Here is a 20,012-nt window from a genome sequence, read left to right as displayed (position 1 = left end):
AAAAAAAAAAAAAGAAAAGAAAAGAATTGATGCCTTTGAATTACGGTGTTGGCGAAGAATACTGAAAATACCACAGACTGCTAGAAGAATGAACAAGTCTGTTCTGGAAGAAGTATAGCCAGAATGCTCTTTAGAAGCAAGAATGGCCAGACTTCATCTCCCATGCTTTGGTCATGTTGCCAGAAGGAACCAGTTCCTGGAGAAGGATATTTATGCTTGTTAAAGTAGAGGGTCAGAGGAAAAGGGGAAGACCATGAGATGGATTGACATAGTGGCTGGAGCAGTGGGCTCAAGCATATATAGCAAGGATTATGAAGATGGCACAGGACCAGGCAGTGTTTAGTTCTGTTGTACGTAGGGTCACTATGAGTTGGAGCCGACTTGGTGACACCTAACACACACACACACACACACACACGTTTGGCCAAAAGTTGACCTGCAGAAATAGCTTTAATTCCTTGTTTAAAGGTTATCTTGAGGTGAAAGTCTCAGGCATTCTTTCAGTCTCTATTGGTCCAGTAGGTCTGGCCTTTTTTAGGAATTTGAGTTTCTTTCTACGGTTTCTTTCTATTCTATTCAGGAGCTTCATTATGTCTCTGATCAGAGCAATAGGTAGTGGTAGTTGGGTACCATCTACTTCTTCTGGTCTCAAGTTAAATGAGGCTGTGGTTTGTGTAAGCTATTCCATGGATTAGTTTCTTCTTTGAGCCTTTAATTTCCTTCATTCTCTTTAGAATGAAGTAGAAACCAATATGAGTAGAAACCGATTGTTACATCTTAAATGACCACTCACAAGCTTTTAATACCCTGGGTGCTACTCACCAAGCAAGGATGTAGAACAATAATTTTGTGAATTATGTTATACCAGTTGATGAAGTTGTCTCTGAGACTATAGTCCCTAAGCCTTTTAACCATATAAACCAGTCCTCCAAGTTGTTTGGATATGTCTAGGAAGCCTCCATAACTGTGCCCCCTATGTGGTTGGTTATATATGGGGATGTATATGCAGCACATACAAACACATACATGTATGACTATAGGTATCCTTACACACGCATGTGCATTTACTTGTATACATGCTTTTCAATATACATCTATCCATCCATATCTATCTACATAAACACACATTTTTGGTTGCTTTTATTGTAGCAAAATTGTATAAATTGTAACATTTATCAAAATTGTCCCTTTGTTTGGTATACTTCTTAGTGCCTTTATTGACTTTGGTCAAGTTGTGCTGACTTCACCCATATTTGGTCTTGCCTTTCCCATCACCAAAAGTAACAATGTCCATAATCTACAAAGTGTTTCTCCCTCCCTCTCCCTCTAGTAACTATCAGAGAACTTTTCTGTGTCAAAAAAAACAAACCAAACTCACTGTCGCCTAGTCAGTCCCAACTCAGCAACCCCTCCTTGGGTTTCTGTGGCAGTACCTCTATGGAAGTAGATTGCCCAGTCTTCCTTCTGAGGAGTAGCTGGTGAGTTTGAACCTCCAGTCTTCTGTTTAGCAGTCGAATGCTTTAGGTACTGTGCCACCTGTATCTGTTTTTACTTTCTACAATAATGGGACCATACAGTATTTGTCTCTTTGTGATTGACTAATTTCTGTCACTATGTGCTAAAGGGATATGGAGATGGCATCTTCTGACCTCCTCTAACTTCACAAGAGAAAGACAGAATCACCATCAGCAGCCCAAGGCCTGTTCCTATGAAGCCAGACATAGGGCTACTGCCACACTCCAGCCCTCTTACCAACTTTGACACGGACTGTCCCTCCTGCGGCACCCACCACCTCTCTGCGGGGTTCGATAATTTGCTGCAGTGGCCGCACAGAACTCACAGGGTTTTATTAGGGAAACAGCAGGCTACAATTCAAGTTCAGGAACATGTGCAAGATGCAGTTCTTCAATCAGGACAGTCTTCCTTTTGTTGTGGCCCTAGATACACCTCTCTAGCCCTTGGTGCCTCAGCCTGGCCTCTGCCTCTGTGGGTCAGGTAAGGCTGCCTCTCTGTTTCATGCCTCTTGGTTGCACTGCTGCTGTCTCAGCTGGGTGTCTCTCAGCCGACAGTCAGATTCCTTCTGCCTCTAGGAGGGCTCATTTTGAGCATGGCAGAGTGGCAAAAACAACCAATCTCAACATCAGAATTCTACACACCTGAGAGAGAGCGAACTTTCCCAAAAGATTACTTCCAGCTGTGCCAACAGAAATACCCTAGGTGGATAATTTTTAACAATCAAGAGTTTAAATTGTATGGTTCCACCCAGTAATCCAATGGAAGTTACAAAGACTATGGCTAGAAAAGCCATACCATGTAATTTATTATACCACTGGCCACTCCCTGGCTTTTCTAGCCATTATCCCTTTTATACTTCAAAAATTAATTAACATCCCCTTCACCATCAGTTTAAGAATAACCACACCCATGAAAGCGTGTGAGCCAGCCACTTCATGCCTTTATCTCCCCCCATTTTGGATAACCAATTCTAATTTGCTCATCCTTATCAAACCGATACTCTGAGGAGACAAGCATGTTCCTTTCTCTCTGGAGAATCTTCTGTTCTGCTTGGAAAAGTTGGACATCTGCATCCATAAACAACCAAAGTCCAACCCCGTGCAAGCCATCAAATTACAGCAGTTGAACACCAGCTGAGTGTCAAACATCTTCCTCTTCATTTGGTTGGGTTCTGGTCAGCTCAGACCCTAGCCATACCAGCTAGGTCATGGATACCAGGTGCAAGTTTGGGAGTCATACTCCTCCAGTCACTTCAGACCAGCCAGCACCTTCTCTCTCTCTCTCTCATCCTTAGTCCTCAGGGACTATTCCAATGCCTGTAGGCTCACAAGTCCTTGTACTTCAGGCCAGCCAGCCCTTCTTCTCATCCCCAGCCTCCATGAGCTAGGTCAAAGAATACCAAACTCAATCTGTTTCTTCGTTGCTGGACTTCCCCCCACTCCACTCAAGTGGACCCAAGTGGTCACAAGTGAGCAGCATACAAGCCTACTACTCTTCCTTTAACTTCCAGTCCTGGAAGGGGTTTCTCTCAGTAGTTCTAGGTAGGTCTTTTCAAATGCAAATTTCCTCACTCAGCAGGTTGTGGTTGGGGCTCAGGTTTTCTATCTAAGCCCCCTATACTCTACACATGGGGTTTGAACAAAAGCCTGTGTTTCTTTTGGATAAATTGTTTCCCCTTTTAACATATCCAATCAAATATTGGCTGAAGGCGGACTTACATGCTCTCTGTTATCCATACTGTATAATCGTTTTAACATACAAGTAGGTAAGAGAACATATAATACTCTTAGTACATTCAGATAACACATAATCATATTTAAGACATTCCAGTTTCATCTTTTCACCTTGATAATCTTTCCATCTATGTGTATGGCCTTGGGCCTTTGGCTGGGTTTAACCAAAAGCCCTAGCCTCTGGATCAATTATCTCCCTTAATTGGCCTGGCTCTTGCCTCAGGCCTTTCTCCTGTCAGTTGCAGCATGTCTATTCTGCCATTACAGGTAACACCAACCAAAGTAACCATCTAAGAATCTAAAGTTTTACTTCCCAGTCCCCTTCTTTCTTTTATAAAATCCCATGCTTCTGTGAGTCTGGAGCCACTGCAACAAATTCTGCTTCTGACACCAAATGCTAAAGGGGCGTGGAGGCGGATGTCTTCTGAACTCCTCTTAACTTCATAAGAGGAAGACAGAATCACCATCAGCAGCCCAAGGCTTGTTCCTGTGAGGCCAGAAATGCCACCACCCTCCTTTTACCAACCTTGACATCACCCGTCCCTCCCGTAGCACCCACCACCCCTCTGCTGGGTTCAATCATTCGCTGCAGTGGCCACACAGAACTCACAGATTATGGGGCCTATTAGGGAAGCAACAAGCAACAATTTAAGTTCAGGCACACACTCAGGCTACAGTTCTTCAATCAGGACAGTCTCCTCTCTGCTGTGGCCTTAGACACGCCTTTCTGGCTCTTGGCCTCTCAGCCTGGCCTCTGCCTCTATGAGTCAGGTAAGCCTGCCGCTCTATCTTGTGCCTCTTGGTTCCACTGCTGCTGTCTCTCAGCCAGGCATTTCTCTCAGCCGGGCATCTCTTTCACTGAAGTGTCTCTCAGCCAGCAGTCAGATTCCTTCTGCCTCTAGGAGGACTCGTTTGAGCCTGGCAGAGTGGCATAACCAACCAATTCCAACATCAGAGTTCTATGCACCTGAGACAGGGCGAACTTTACCAAAAGACTAGTTTGTGCTGCTTCAACAGAAATACCCGAGGTGTGGATAGATGGATGGACAGACTGAACGGATTAGGTATGTCTGTGCAGGGAAGAATGTGCCTGTGACCGTGTACAGGGTTGGCAGAAAATGTTTCTACAAGTGTATTTGTATGTTCAGTAAGAATTCCCAGGTATACAGTAGAGCTGACAAGGGACAAGGTTGTAGTCACTTCTTGGCCACAACCAGCTACCTAGAGGGAGCAAGTAGTTGGACCTGTGGGCTCAGGACTACGGTCGCAGGGGACATAAAGCTCAATTGGCATAACATATTACACAAAAACATTGTTCCACATCCTACTTTGGTGAGTAGTGACTGGGATCTTAAAAGCTTGCAACCAGCCATCTAGATGCAACGATGGGTCTCTCCTCACCCAGAGCAAAGGAGAATGAAGAAAACCAAAGTTGCATGGAAACAATTAGTCCAAGGGACTGGTACACTATGTGATCCTCAGCCTCTATGACTATGAGACCAGAAGGACTAGATGGTGCCCAGCTACCACTGTCAACCACTTGGAAGGGGAAATCTATGTAGGAGATCGTGGATACAGTGGGAGAACAATGTGGAACAAAACTCATCATCACACTGTGATGGTTGGAGCTCTATGTCAACTTGGCTAGACCACGATTCTGTGTGGTTTGAGCAATTGTGATGTGGGTTGTTCCTATGATGGAATCAGATGTCTATGTTTTTAGCAGCCAGTCTGTTGAAGGGGAGTTTCCCTAGGGGTGTGGCCTGCTTCCAGTATATTTATGGATGTCCTGGGAAAAGAGACTCTCTTCAGTGAATCGGGATTCTGTTGTGCTGCCTATAACTGTCTGTGAGCAAACAATCCAACATTCAGCCTGGAGATCTTGGATTCATTATTCGTTGGCGTCCACAGCAGTTTACTGCCTGCCAACCTTGAGCTCGTTAGCCCCTGCAGCTGCATGAGTCAGGAAAAGCCTTCAGCTTGATGGTTGATCCAAGAACTTGGACTTGCCAGCTTCTATAAGTGTGTGAGCCATTTTCCTAAGATAAATTTCTCTTTCTCTCTATGTATATAGGAGCTCTGGTAGCATAGTGCCTAAGGCATTTGACTGCTAACCAGAAGGCTGGCGGTTCAAACCCACCAGCCACTCCTCGGAAGGAAGGTTGGGCAGTCCTACTTCCGTAGTGATACTGCCTCGGAAACCCAAGAAGGGGTCGCTATGAGTCGGGGCCGACTCGATGGCAAATAACTACAACAACTTTATGTATATAAGCTGTACTGGATTTGCTTCTCTAGAGAACCCAGCCAAACACACACACACATATACACAAAAAAAGACCAGGTTTGCTGGTCTGATAGAGCCTGGTGGAACCCCTGAGACTATGGCCCCTAGCTGCCCTTCAGGTCTGGAATTAAACCCACTCTTGTGGCTTGCAGTCAAACAAAAGACAGGCATGTGAGCTGAACATTTATTCAAGATAATTACGTACACTCCTTGGAGAGATCAATCATAGAAGGATAAGAGAGCTATGTATGCACAGGGAGACAGTTTGGGGGACAGTGTATGGCAGGGCAGGACACAGGGAAGAGGTAACTATGGGGAGGAGGCAGGAAGAGAGCTGTTGCATTGTGGGAGATTGCAATCAATGTCATAAGACAAAGTGTAAATTACTGTAAGGAAAATGGATTTGCTCTATAAACTTTCACCCAAATCACACTAAAAATTAAAAAAAAAAGAAATACCCTAGGTGGATGACTTTAATAATCAGGAGTTTAAATTTCATGGTCCCACTCAGTTGCCCGGTAAAAGTTATAAAGACTATGGCTAGAAAATCAATACTATGTAATTTACTACAACACACGCTCTGTATCTTCTAGATTCATCCATGTTTCATGGACTGCTTGGTATTCTTTATAGCTGTGTGTGTAGTATTACCACATTGTGTTCTGTCTCTTCATCAAGAACCAACTTTTTGTTGGCTGCACATTACTCCTGACTGTTTGTTATGGTTTTCAGTGGGATCTGTCTGCTGCCTTGATGTACAGCAGCCCCCCCAACCCCATCCCCTCAAGGAGCAATGATACAGTGTGAAGGAGGCAAGAGGCACCGAGAGGCATTGGGAGCTGCTCATCTAATGCTGAGGGCACTTTATCGGCTAGAATCTCCTCTTGCATTTAAAACAACTTGAAAGATAGCTCATACCAAACCAAAAAAACCCAAACTCACTGCCATTGAGTCGATTCAATTCCAACTCATAGTGACTCCTCCTTGGGTTTCCGAGGTGGTATTTCTGCAGAAGTAGATTGCCCAGTCTTCCTTCTGATGAGTGGCTGGTGGGTTTGAACTGCCAGTCTTCTGGTTACCAGACAAGTGCCTTAGGCACTACACCACCAAAACTCCCATAACTTATACACTCAGTAGAAAATCTGGAAAATGGAGAAGGGACCAAGGGGGGATGACATTCAAAATTAAAACCCCTGTACAGCCACTGGTTGCATTTTGATGGTTTTCTAACAATTTCTCAACTCAAGTCTTTTTTGACCTAGGCAAGACCATACTGTAGATGTGGCTTTACGTCCTGCTTCTTTGTTTTCTGAATCTCTGGTGGCGTAGTGCCTAAGGCATTTGACTACTAACCAGAAGGCTGGTGGTTCAAACCCACCAGCCACTCCTCAGAAGGAGGGTTGGGTGATCTACTTCTGTAGTGATACTGCCTTGGAAACCCAAGGAGGGGTCACTGTGAATCTGAAACAACTCAACGACAGTGAGGTGTTTTTTTTTCCCCCTTTATTTTCCATTGAATGTTATATTTGGCCACTTTTGTTTTAGGATCTCGACTTCTCAGGGCAGCCCCTCATCTGCCCTCTGGATGACCTGTGATTTGCCTAACAAGCATCCTTTATTATTGTTCAGATTGTTCATCATTTTTAGCTCGTTGGAACCAATTCCTAAAAGAATAAAACTTAATTTTAAGGAAGAGCGTTAGACCTGTGGACTTGCTAAGCTTTCACTATGTACCTGACTATGTCTGTATGGTGAAACCTTTTGCATCCCTGAAGAAAAACATGAATGAGGATTTCTAAGATTGGCCGGGTAGTGTATTATGGGAGTAATGGAAGTGTGTAGGATTGTACGTGCAGATTGTGATTTATGGCCTCATTTCCTGTGACTTCTAACTTAGGGTGCAAAGTCAATATCCCAAAATGGGGATTGTGGCCATTTTGAGGTTGGGAGGTATGTGGAATTTTCCTGCTTGCTTCCTATATTCTTGTTTCGTATATTTCTACTTGTTTCTGTTTTATGATAGAGGGAAAATAAGTTTGAATTCAAAGTATTTAGGCCCCTGGGTTTAATTTTAGTAGTAAAACATACCCTTTGCTGGGTTCACAGGAGGGGAGGAAGAGAGAGTAGGAAGAGTAAAGAGATAAAGCACCCTTGTAACTCTCCTACCAGGAGATTGCTGGCACTTTCTTGCACATGTTGGGGAGCAAGTCTTGTGGGGTTGGGTGTAGGCAGAGACAGTGTGAGCACATAGTGTTGTCTTCTCTGAACAGGAGTGTCCCCAGCTTGCTGCTTGGAAGCCTGCTCCTGCAGCAGCCCCACCATGTACTGGCACCAGTTTTGATGGTGTGGGGCTATGGTGGCCCTCAACCTGGCTCTCCTCCCCCTGCTCAACCTTGTCCCCTCTCACTTTCGGGTCTAGAATTACAAATGCAAACGACTCCTCCTCCATTTCCAACAAATTTGCCAACGATGGCAGCTTCCTGCAGCAGTTTCTGAAGTTGCAGAAGGCGCAGTCCAGCACAGGTGAGTAGGGCCACCCTCATGCTCCTGGGAGCCCCCTGCCCAGCATGCACTGTCTCAGAGGGCAGACCCCCAGATCCCCACCATACTCATCCCTCCCATTCCAGAGAGGTAATTGAGGCTTAGAAAGACCAGGCCCAAGAACTCAGCATGAGTGCAGAGGCAGCTTAGCTGTGGCTGCTCATGACCTACACCAAGTCCCCCACTGAGTGCAACCTCTATGTGGTCCCCCCGTGAGTGTCTCTGGAGGACTGTGGCTTGGTTGAGTGCAGCTGGTCCCTAGCGTCCCAGGGTTTCTCTCCATCCAGAACCGCTGAGGGATACCACAGACGGGGCCCTATGTACAGGTGTGTGAGCCACTGGCCCACAGGAGTTTTGAGGGACATCTTGGGGCAGGACCAGCCCTGGGGCTGTCCATGACTACAACTGCACAGGTGATCGATTGGAGGTTATTTCCTATAAGCTACTGACACCTAGCCACCATCAGGTCCCAGGATAGCTGAGGGTCACTCTCGTGATTTTCATGTCCATGCTATGTGTGAAAGTGTGAGTAGCTTGGCACTGGTAGTCAGAGGACATGATTTCTTTCTGGAGTGTGAATATGGATCTGTGTGTGCTGGCAGAGCCTGGGCCTTGGTGGGTAACCTGACAAGTCTTGCTTGCTGAGCCTCAGCTTCCTCATCTATAAAATAGGTGGCATCCTGGTGGGTGCTCCTGGGTGAGCCATGGGACATGGGTGGCCCCCAGGAATGCATGGCCTCTGGTCTGAGAGGACCTTCCTTCTTCTCCAAGATGCCCCTCCCAGTTCAGCCAGTGCTCCTCCAAGCACACCCACCCCCAGCGCTGTGAAGAGGCCCCTCCTGATCAGCAAGCGGGCAAGCCTAGGGCTGGGCGGCCCACCAGGCCTAGGGAAGACATACTCACATGCCAAGCAGCTCCCTGTGGCCACCCGGCCAAGCGTCTTCCAGTCCCCAGATGATGACGACGAGGAGGACTACGAACAGTGGCTGGAGATCAAAGGTAAGTACGGGGCAGGGGTACAGTTGGGGGAAGTGACCAGAGGTGTGGGGAGGGGGACCTGGGGTGGGTCAGAGCAAGGGGTGGTGGAACACATGGGGCATGAGGTCCCCTCATCTGGTCCACCTTGCCAACAGTGCTGGCAGAATGCCATGCCCTGCTGTATGTCACCGATCCCATGGTTAGGGCAGTGGTGTGAGTAAACAGGTGGTGACATCTGCCCTGGGCAAGGAGGAAGGTGGTTGGTCTCCATAGGGTAGGAGGAAGCAGGAAGCAGCATGCCTCCCTGCATGAAGCCTGGCCCACCTTCAGACAAGGCCCTGAGTCCTAGGGGACTGGGCGGGCTTGGCCATCTCTGCGTAGGGCTGGCGGCAGCACGTCCCCATGCTGTAATAGCCTCACATCTGTTCTTGGTGGGTGGTGACAGGGTCTGAGCACACCAGAGACCAGCCTTGCCTGCTGAGCCTCCTAAGATGGTTGGAGGCAAGAGGGAGTGAGGGCGGCCTCCCTGGGTCCTTTGGGTTTCCTGAGTTGGAAAGAAGGGTGAAAGGAAACCAATTTATGATATTGAAAACTGGTTAGTAAAATAATTAATCATTCCAAAAACGAAAAGTGAGACTGGGCATGTTTTCAAGGCCTCCTCCTAGTCTGGGGTAGACATGGCCCTATGATGCTCATGGCCCCCATGTAGCACACAGCCCCTGTGAGGCACATAGCCCTGGTGTGCTCTCTTTGGCCGTGTGCTCACAATGACTGTGCAGATGACTCCAAGTGTGTGCACCGACTGGGCACTGATGCCCTGCATCTCATCTCTTCTCCCCACCCTCTCATTGTGGTCCCCAGAGAGAGTGTGCCTGTTGACTGTGGGGTGTGTGAGTTAAGCCCCCGTACTGACAGCTTCCTTAAAGTTTCACCCCCAGAGGGAGTCGAGACTCGGAAAGTGATAGAGAAACTGGCCCGCTTTGTGGCGGAAGGCGGCCCTGAGCTAGAGAAGGTGGCCATGGAGGACTACAAGGACAACCCTGCCTTCTCGTGAGTGTCTTTGGGGTGAGGGGTTGGTGCCATCTCCTTGCTTAGCTGCAACGCTATCATGGAGGTGATGGGGTGAGGGTGTGCCAGGCTACAGGAGACTTAACCCTGGGTTGTGTCAGGGCCCTACCAGCTTGCCGTATGGTGTCCCCAGCAGCTGGGTGGCCCCTCACTATAGCTGCTTAGACTCTCTGCTTTGTCCAATCCTCTCCAGGTTTTTGCATGATAAGAACAGCAGGGATTTCCTCTACTATAGAAAGAAGATAGCTGAGATGAGGAAGGAGGCACAGAAGGTGCAGACAGCCTCTCAGAAAGGTAAGTGGGGTGGTGGGGAGCTTGGGAGGGCAGAGGAGGGGGTCTTTGAGGCATGTGGGCATCTGGTGTGGAATCAGGGCCTCTTGGGTCATGCTGGGTCCTCATCTTGAACTGGGCTGCCACAACTTTCCTCTCCAGAACTGTGGGGTCAGGTGACATGGGGTCCATCTTCCCCACCAGGCTCTGTATCAGGCACACAGGGTGCTCAGGAAAGGGTACTGTGGAAGGTTGAGCCCCCCTCCTTTGGATGTACTTTAATGAGTACCAACGAGCCTTCGCCATGGGTTGAGCACTTTGGCTGCAAGACATTTGTGGGGCCAGGGGGACAAGACAGGTGAGAACACCAGCCAGTAGGGTTTAGGATAAGCTCCAGGGCAGCAGGAGACACCTCTGAGTCTTTAGCTATGGGTGAAGTGGTACCCCTGTGGACAGAGGGAACTGGAAGGAGCCTGAGCTTCACTGTTGTATGGTCTTTTGCCCTGACCCTTTACCTAGAGGAGGAGGACCACCCTATCCCCACCCCATGACCTCTTCCTTGTCCAGGGTGGGTCTTGTCCCCCTTGTCAAAACCTGACTTGTGTGCCATGGTGGGGGTAGAGGTACCAAAACACTAACCCAGTGTTGGTCCTGCAGTGGGGGCAGGAAGAATCATACTGACCCAGTGTCAGTCCTAGGGTGGGGGTAGGAGGCAGCATGCTGACCTGGTGTCAGCCCTGGGGTGGGGATGGGGAGGCATGCCATGATACTGACTGGGTGTAAATCTTGAGGCAGGGCACAAAGAAGTTCTGTGGTGCTGACCTGGTGCTAGTCTAGGGGTATGTGGTGGGTGGCCATGCCATGATGCTGAATCAGTGTTAGTCTTGGAGTAGGGGGCAGATCAAGGGGCTACAGTGCTGACCTGGCATTGGTCTCATTCAGTAATCTGACTCCCATTTGCTGTTGTTTTTGTTTTGTTTTGTTTTGTTTTTTTGCATTGCTCCTAAGATGAGCCCCTCAAGTTGCCAAAGGGTTCTTAGCAGAAGTTAGGCTGTTGGGTGTGGTGCGTTGCGCTCAGTACTGACAGCCTGCTTAAAGTTTCACCCCCAGAGGATGAAGAGGCCAAGAACCTTGCAGAAAAGTTGGCCAGGTTCATAGCGGATGGGGGTCCAGAGGTGGAGACCATTGCACTCCAGAACAACCGTGAGAACCAGGCCTTCAGGTGAGGGGTGGCATACAGGTCAGGGTGAACTGGGTGTGTGGGCATGTCGAGATGTGGGAGGCTGGATTGGGGGCTGGGCAGGGCCAAGTCCCTGGGGTTTAAGACCATCCATTAATGGGCCTGTGGAAAGGCTAGAACGGGGGAGGATGTGACCACCGTGTTGTCAGGGACCCAGAAAGCAGCTGTGGAGATTGATCAGAGATGGGTGGGTGGTGGGCAGGTGACCAACAGGAGGGGGGGCTAGTGGAAGTAAGGGCTGAGGGGAGGAAGGTTCAGGTTAGGCAACTCAAGGATGAGGCAGGCAGGGCTGCCTGAGGGTCTGGTGCCTGGGGTCAAGAGCTTTCACAAGGCCTTGGGTGTTTGGGTCTAGAGCCAAGAGAGAAATTGGCCCTGGCCTGAAGGCCCCCCAGGACACCCCAACTCGGGAAGAATCTCTCTGATGACCTCTGTGGGTCACCTCTCTGATCCCCCCTGACTAACATTTACTTTTTAAACCAAGAAAACCCACTGCTATTAAGTTGATTCTGACTCATGGAGACCCTGTAGGACAGAGTGGAACTGCATCGTAGGGTTTCCAAGGCTATAAATCTTTATGGAAGCAGACTGTCTTTTCTCCTGTGGAGCGGCTCATGGGTTCAAACCGCTGACCTTTTGGTTAGCAGCTGAATGCCTTAGCCACTGCACCACCAGAGCTCCTTAATATCTACTTACTTTAAAGGAAAAAAAAAAAAAAAACCTCACCGCCGTGGAGTCAAACCTGACTCATAGTGACCCCTCCTTGGGTTTCCGAGGCAGTATTGCTACAGAAGTAGAGTTCAACCTTCCTTCCGAGGAGTGGCTGGTGGGTTTGAACCGGCAACCTTCTAGTTAGCAGTCAAATGCCTTAGGCACTATGCTACCAGAGCTCCTAGTTCACTTTCAATCACTCCACTTTTTTTTTTTTTTTAAATTGTGATTTGGGTGAAAGTTGACAGACATGACACATGTCATGAAAGCTTACAGTCATGACATTGACTACAGTTTCCCATGCTGTAACAGCTCTCTTCCCACTTCCTCCCCATATTTATCTCTTCCCTGTGTCCTTCCCATGCATTCCTACCCCCCGAGTGGTCTCCCTACGCATGCACTGCCCTTCTGTTCTCCTATGATTGATCTCTCCAAGGAGAAATAACGCCACCTTTTTACTGTTCCCTTATAAGTAAGTTTGTGCAAGTCGGAGATTTGGTTCCACTAGACATTGGCTGCAAAATACATCCAGTGAAAGCGGGCAGGGTCACAGGATTCTGCCACGGTTCCAAGCCCAGCCTGTTCTTCTGGTCAGAGACAGCAGCACTCAACAGCGTTCTTGGGTCAGGACGATTGTATGTTTGGGATGAGGATATGTGGTTAAGACTAGGCCATGCTGTCTGGATGTGCTTGTTCAGTCAGAATGAGACTATGAGGTCAGGATGAGGCCATGAAGTCGGGATGAGGTGGTGTGGTAGAATGAGGTTGTATAGTCAGGAGGGGCCATATGGTCAGGATGAGGGGTGTGGTTAGGGTGGGGACATGTCAGGGGAAGGCCTGTCCTCTTCAAACAGGTTCCCAGGGGAAACCTGTCCAGCGTCCTCAGAACCAGCCTCCCTCTCTCTCTTTGAACAAATGCCTTGCTTTTATCTCTTGATATTGAACACTGCGTTTTCCTAGGCTTCTTAATGTGCCCAGCATCCGTGAGTCAGTGAACATAGGCCCCTACTTCTCTCCTAGGGCTTTTTTCTGCCTTTTCAACCAGGGGACAAGCAACCTTGCTTTGAGGCACTTTCTGAGCACCCCCTCCCAGTGTGAAAGCAGATTCTCCCCCTGTTGGGACATACTGGCTTTGGCAAAAAATAAAAAAAATCATTGAGTCACCCTCAAGTCATGGTGGTCCCGAGTGTCTCGGCAGAACTATGCTCCACAGGATCTTCAGTGGCTGATGTAGATTGCTGGGGTTTTCTCCCAGTGTGCCTCTGGGTGGACTTAAACTACCAACTTTTTGGTTAGCTGCCAAGCATTAACTGTACCACCCAAGACTCCTGGCAAACCTTCTGGCCTCTTCTGCCTTCTGACATTTCTTGTCTCTGGACGGTTTAGGATTCCTCACATTACAGACACTAGGGGAGACTTCTGCCCAGGTGGGGATCTGGGGCTCACCAGTTCCTCTGAACAGGGTGTGATGAGCAGGGTGAGAGTGCCTCGTAAAGAGGGGAGGTTGGTAGATTCCTGGTCTGCCCCACAGTTCTCGAGGTCTGTGAGCGTGTCACCATTCCTTGGGCAGAGCCAGCAGCCACTCAGGCCTGGCGGGGCAGGAGGTTGGGATATGCAGTGACCCTGAACATGACCTGGTGTCCAGGTAGTGGTACAGGTCCAGCTCATGGTCCCTATTTTCTTTTGTAGCTTTCTGTATGAACCCAACAGCAAAGGGTACAAGTACTACCGCCAGAAGCTGGAAGAGTTTCGGAAGGCCAAGGCCAGCCCCACAGATCCCCCCATCGCCCCTGACCTTGGCTTGAAGAGCCAGTCCCCCCCTGAGGCCCTGTCAGCATCCGTGCTTCCCACTGCCACCTGCCCAGCCTCATCTGCCACCACCGCACCCTCTACCACCCCTGTACCCAACACTGTCCTGGCCACTGCCCCTGGGAAGCCAGCCACTGCAGCCACCACAAAGAGGAAGCGGAAGAGCCGCTGGGGGCCTGAGGAGGACAAAGTAGAGCTCCCACCCGCCGAGCTGGTGCAGAGGGATGTGGATACTGCCCCCTCGCCACTGTCAGGTAGCCTTCTTCCTGCCCCCATATAGAAAAGAGAGCAAGTCAGATTGTGGGTCCCCCTCTAACTGTAATGTACTTGGGGCCGAGGGGTCCTGGAAGTCATCCTCACAAGGCTACGGACAGCAGCTCCTCCCGGGTGGCGGGGCCTGCATTAGTGTTCAAGTGCCCTGGCTCTGATGGCCAGCCAACATTTCTCAGCCCCCACCCTGACGTCTGCCTAGTGCCAGCAAGTAAAGATGCCTCCAAGGCCTGGTGACCATGCCCTGGTGCCAAGGTCACTTGTGCCCAGGTTTATATCACTGGCTGGCATTGTCCAACCTTGGGTAACCCTTAACCTGGCATGGAGTCGAAGTCCCCAAGAGCAGTGTAGTAGTCTTGCAGCCAGAGGCAGCCTGACTCTTCTCACACCCCCAGAGGGCTTCTGTGCCTCCTACCTGGCTTCTCTGCAAGAAGCCACATCCACAGGGCAGTGGTTTCCGCCTCCCAGATGGGTCTACAGCATCCCACCAGGAGTGCTGCTGGCTCCTGCCAAGTTGCCAAGCGGATGCAAAGTTAAATGTCACTTGCTCTGAGAACAGCTGCCTGCCTCCTCCAGAGGAGCTCATGGAGCTGCCAGGCTAAGCTATGTGCCAGACCCAGTCCATGTGCATCTGCGCCACATCTGTTGGTTTCTGGGAGCCACATGAGACACACACATAACATACACTCACATGTGCACTCATATACTCTCACTTGTGCTTTTTTACACATACACACACACACACACATTCATGCACATATGGACTCATAAACCCATGCATACTTACCCATATGTATTTATATGTGTACTTGTGTATACACATGCAAATACACAAACATGCATGTATGCACTCATACAGTAGTATGTTCATACATGTTCAAACACTGGTGCATGCATGTATTCAGACATACTCATATATGCCCACTCAACCACATGCATTCATATACTTGTACACACATGCACACATACATGCTCATGTGCATCTATAGTTGTACATTCACATGTATGCATGAGCACATGTACATAAATGTCCACTCGTACATGCATGTGTACTCTCACATAACACATGTGCCAACACATGTTCACATGCACATCTGAGCTCTCATGTCTTGCTGTGCAGAGCCCCTGCCCTATCACCCTATGGGTGTGTGACCAGAAGTGAGGCCCCAAACCTTTCTGTGTCTTGGTGTCCACATCTGCAGTATCAAGAAATGTAGAATCTGTACTGAGAGGTCATCATGGAAACAAAACATGGATGTAGGACAAAGTGCATAGATAGCTCCCATAGTTGTCACATCACCAATGACTGTGGTGATAGTTACAGCCAATGTGCAGGGCCCCCTGTGCACCAGACCTTGTATAGGCACTTTAGGTTTAGCTACCATGTTGGAGCTGCACCAGACTCTTGGGCTGTGCCCCTCAGGACCTGGGGCAGGCCTGTGTGTCACTGACCATCTTGTGTCTGTCTCCAGTTCAGGACCTCAAGGGGCTTGGCTATGAAAAGGGGAAGCCTGTGGGCCTGGTGGGTGTCACAGAGCTATCAGATGCCCAGAAGAAGCAGCTGAAGGAGCAGCAGGAGGTAAAGCCAGTGGAAGGGCATGGAAAACAGGGTGGGTATAGGGAACAGCAAGGGACAGGGCAAGTGTGGGGGTCAGGGCAGGGGATGAGGTGATGTTAGGGCAGGTGTGAGGGACTGGGTCAGTGGAGGGGATGAGATGGGTGGTGTCAGGGCAGGGGTTGGGGCAGGAACAGAGGCCAAGGTGGGCATGGTCAACTCTGAGGGTGCTGGGAAGGGTACCTGGGGTAGCAAGTGCTAGAACCACTCCTTGTCACAGTGGTCATGGCCACATCCCCTGCTCACAGGGCCTTTGTGCCTTGCAGAGCCACAGTCAGTGGGGGAGACTCCTTGGCCAGTGGTTCCCCACATTGGAGTCTGAGCCTGGTCAGTCTTCCCTAAGCCCTTCCCCCATCTGTGGGCTGTGCATGACTAGAATCATCTCCTTAATTTTCCTCCATGTCTCATACAGGATAGAGTCCTGGTTAGCGCCAGACAGGTGGTGGCTTGCGGTGTTGGGGTGTGAGCCTGGCTTAACCGAGGACTCCACAGCCAGAGCAACATCTCTGCTGGCCTTCTGGGGGTGCTGCAGGGACTGTGGTCCATTGGCTCGTCACCTATGATTCCTGTAGAGGTCAAGACCAGGGCATGGGCAAGATAGATACCAAGACCCAGAGACCCAGGCTGTGCAGGCTGCTCAGGCTCAGAGTTCTCTGGCTGAGAAGAGCTGGTATAGGGCCAACTCACCCTATTCACTGCTCCCTCAGATGCAGCAGATGTATGACATGATCATGCAGCACAAGCGTGCCATGCAGGACATGCAGCTGCTGTGGGAGAAGGCACTGCAGCAGCACCAGCATGGCTATGACAGTGACGAAGAGGTGGACAGTGAGCTGGGCACCTGGGAGCACCAGCTGCGGCGCATGGAGATGGACAAGACTCGGGGTGGGTGGGGCAGATAGGGTGGCAGGGCTGGAGGTGGGAGGTGGTGGAGATGGATAAGATGACAAGGTGGGTACGGGGTGGGGCCAGGCAGGGAATGGACAAGATTCAAGGTGGGCAGAGTAGGGCTGGGTGTGGATGGGCTCCATAAGTCCCCCACTTCTTTACCAGGCTTCTTGGGTAACTTGCATGGATCCAAACCCCATGCCTGCCCTGGCAGGAGACCTCTGCTTCAGGGTCCTCTGTGGTGAAGTTCCAGTGAGCAGAGACCTCTGCTAGTGTTTGCTGGCTACAGACAACATGCAGCAGGGCTCTGGGCACATAGACCTGTGCTCCCTCTCTTACTCCTTCTCCTCTTGGTAGAGTGGGCCGAGCAGCTAACCAAGATGGGCCGGGGCAAACACTTCATTGGAGACTTCCTACCACCAGATGAACTAGAGAAGTTCATGGAGACCTTCAAGGCCCTAAAGGTAAAGGACATCACATGGCCATGGCAGCTCCCATCTATGACTAGAACGTTCTCAGGCTGTAGGGCACCTGTTTCACCAATGGAGGCAGAGTGCTTCCCCAACAGAGACCCATGGACTGGTCTCGGCAGACAGGGCTGGTGCCTTCCCCACCCAGGGTCCTTGGGCTAGTGAGGCAGAGCCACACAGGGTCTTTTTAGAGCAACTCATGCATCAAACCCTCATCCCTCATGGTGGGAGAGCCTGCGGGGCTCATCACTGTCCTGTTCTAGCTGCCAGGAGCTCAGCATACAGGCACCTCACCAGCTGGACCTCAGGAGAACAATCTTGGCTTGGGGACAGGTGGGCACTGTCCCCCATGAGTGAGGCCAGAGATGGGAGGTGGCTGGAGCAAGGCTCAGAGGCCTGATAATTGATGGCACCCATGCCCTGCAGGAGGGCCGGGAGCCTGACTACTCAGAATACAAGGAGTTCAAGCTGACGGTGGAGAACATTGGGTACCAGATGCTGATGAAGATGGGCTGGAAGGAGGGCGAAGGCCTGGGTTCTGAGGGCCAGGGCATCAAGAACCCCGTTAGCAAGTGAGTGTGGGCAGGTGGGGGGCCAGGGGGCCATGATATCACATCAGCAAGTGAATCTGCTGGTTGGAGGGCTCAGGGGACCTGCTGTGTGTGAGTGCTGGCCCAGCACCAGGGACCTCCTGCCTCCTTGCTCCCTAACCCCTGCCCTGTTAACCTGATAGCTTTTCCCCTTGGGAGAATTGACGGCAGTACCTGTTGTACACACCCTGCCAAAAATGAGGCACATTGCTGGAGAATCATCCAGATTCAGCCCCCCATTCCAGGGTGTGTTCTGTCCTTTTTTGTGTACATCCAGACTAGGTGGGCACATGGGCACACAGATAGATTGGTCTCCAAGGGGAGCATGCTGGCCCTGTCAGCCTGGCTGAGGCATCATCATCATTACTCACCAGGGGGGGAGAGGGTGAACAGAGGTAATCTTGGGATATTGAGGGGCATGTGGGAAACACCCCCCACTGTCCTAATAGCTGGCCACTGTTGCAGTCTCCTCAGCCGGCCCCAACTCAGCCCTGGGCTTGCTCTGCATAGACAGCCCCACCCAGCCTAGCATGGTGCCCGTGTCAAGGTCCTGTCAAGGTGTGTGCTGGTCCCACCAATCCCCCAGGCCCAGCACTCACGTTTCCCCTCCTCCTGCAGGGGCACTACCGCTGTAGATGGTGCTGGCTTTGGCATTGACCGACCGGCTGAACTTTCTAAGGAGGATGATGAGTACGAGGCTTTCCGCAAGAGGATGATGCTGGCCTACAGGTTCCGGCCCAACCCCCTGGTGCGCACCTCTGTCCTCTTCTCACCGTTCACAGCATGGTCTCTCACAACTCTGGGGAGGTGCTGCACTGGTGGTTGTACCAGAAGTTTCCTTGCTTTCTTCAGTCTGCTGAGGCCAGGTCCCCAGCAATTCCTCTGCCCCTACCCGCCACGAAAGTTCTCAGTCAGCCTGCATCAGACCTTCTCACTTGCCCAAAGCTCGCTTGCTCTGCTGACCTTCTGAAGATAGGAGCTCAGCTGCCTCTGGAAGGTTCCATATAGAAGGTACTCTTGTCTGACTTTACCATTAACTCCGTCTTGTTTACTTTACTTTCTACAGAACAACCCCCGGCGGCCTTACTACTGAGTATTTGCCAGTATTCACACTACTTTCTGAAGGACTGTCCTGGAACCCAGAATGTTCCAGCCTGCGTGTCTGCCTGCCCTCCTGTTGCAAGTGCCATGCTGTGTATTAAGGCCTCAGCGTGAGCCTGCCGCAGGGCATGGCCTGCCGTTCACCACAGCCCTCTGTCATCCACAGGGCGGGGCCTGCTGTCCACCCAAACTCTCTGTTCTTGGCCTGGTCCTGCCCCTCACTACAACCTTCTTGTTCTTCAGCTGTGGGGCTGGGGCCAGATGGGGCAAGCCAGGTGGTATATGTTTCAAAGACTACCCAGCACCCTAGGAATCCCAGGCATTCCTGGCCTCATGTCTGCCTGCAGAGAGGGGATAGAGAAAGGCTGCTATCAGCATAGTAAACTGGGGCCAGGCTAGGCTGTTTGGGATCTAGCCTTACCTTGGCCACATGTGGGCCAGGAGAAAGTTGTAGAGGGGTTTGCGGGCAGGCCCCAGCCTTCCCTCAGACCTTCAAAGTAGGCAGTCCTAGAAGTGAGGTCCCCCAGTGCATACCTGTTCTATTGCCCCATGTCCTCAGGCTCCTCCCAGGGGACCTCATACCTTGCATCTGGCCCAGGGACTTTCCTGTAGGGCTATATCCCTCTGGTAGCCTTGACCTGTCATTGGGAGTCTGTGCCTGGCATGGGCCCCAGAACGTTTATTAAACTGGTGGACAAATGGATCTTGGGCTCGTTCCTTTGGCAGGGAGCACATGAAGGGATGCACTGTGTTAACGTGGACAAAGGTGAACAGCAGAGCTTTGCTGAGGGTCAGAGGGAAGATGCCATTCCACCCCAGCAGGAGCAGTCATGAGGGTTTTCTGAAGGATGGGCCTTGGGGCAGAGAACCTCATGGTTGGGTGAGTGGAAATAGCTTTTCAAGGTTCTGCAGAAACCTCTTGGGATTTTATT

At 50.5% G+C, this 20,012-nt stretch overlaps 1 protein-coding gene across 1 annotated transcript in view; it reads left to right on the top strand.

The window, feature by feature from the left end:
• Positions 1-19,072, top strand: part of SUGP1 (SURP and G-patch domain containing 1) — a 26,358-nt gene extending 7,286 nt beyond the window's left edge. Inside the window, exons 3-14 of the mRNA XM_007945383.1 lie at positions 7,952-8,055; positions 8,845-9,072; positions 9,978-10,101; positions 10,313-10,413; positions 11,488-11,611; positions 14,027-14,400; positions 15,889-15,995; positions 16,739-16,916; positions 17,277-17,383; positions 17,816-17,961; positions 18,598-18,727; positions 19,046-19,072. Coding sequence (XP_007943574.1) covers positions 7,952-8,055; positions 8,845-9,072; positions 9,978-10,101; positions 10,313-10,413; positions 11,488-11,611; positions 14,027-14,400; positions 15,889-15,995; positions 16,739-16,916; positions 17,277-17,383; positions 17,816-17,961; positions 18,598-18,727; positions 19,046-19,072 — 1,750 coding nt within the window. The remainder of the gene's footprint in view (positions 1-7,951; positions 8,056-8,844; positions 9,073-9,977; positions 10,102-10,312; positions 10,414-11,487; positions 11,612-14,026; positions 14,401-15,888; positions 15,996-16,738; positions 16,917-17,276; positions 17,384-17,815; positions 17,962-18,597; positions 18,728-19,045) is intronic.
• Positions 19,073-20,012: the final 940 nt, after the last annotated feature.

This window comes from Orycteropus afer, unplaced genomic scaffold (genome assembly GCF_000298275.1).
Source record: "Orycteropus afer afer isolate SDZICR_OR568_19922 unplaced genomic scaffold, OryAfe1.0 scaffold00136, whole genome shotgun sequence".
Classification (NCBI taxonomy): domain Eukaryota; kingdom Metazoa; phylum Chordata; class Mammalia; order Tubulidentata; family Orycteropodidae; genus Orycteropus; species Orycteropus afer.
This window is presented reverse-complemented; position numbering and strand designations above follow the sequence as displayed.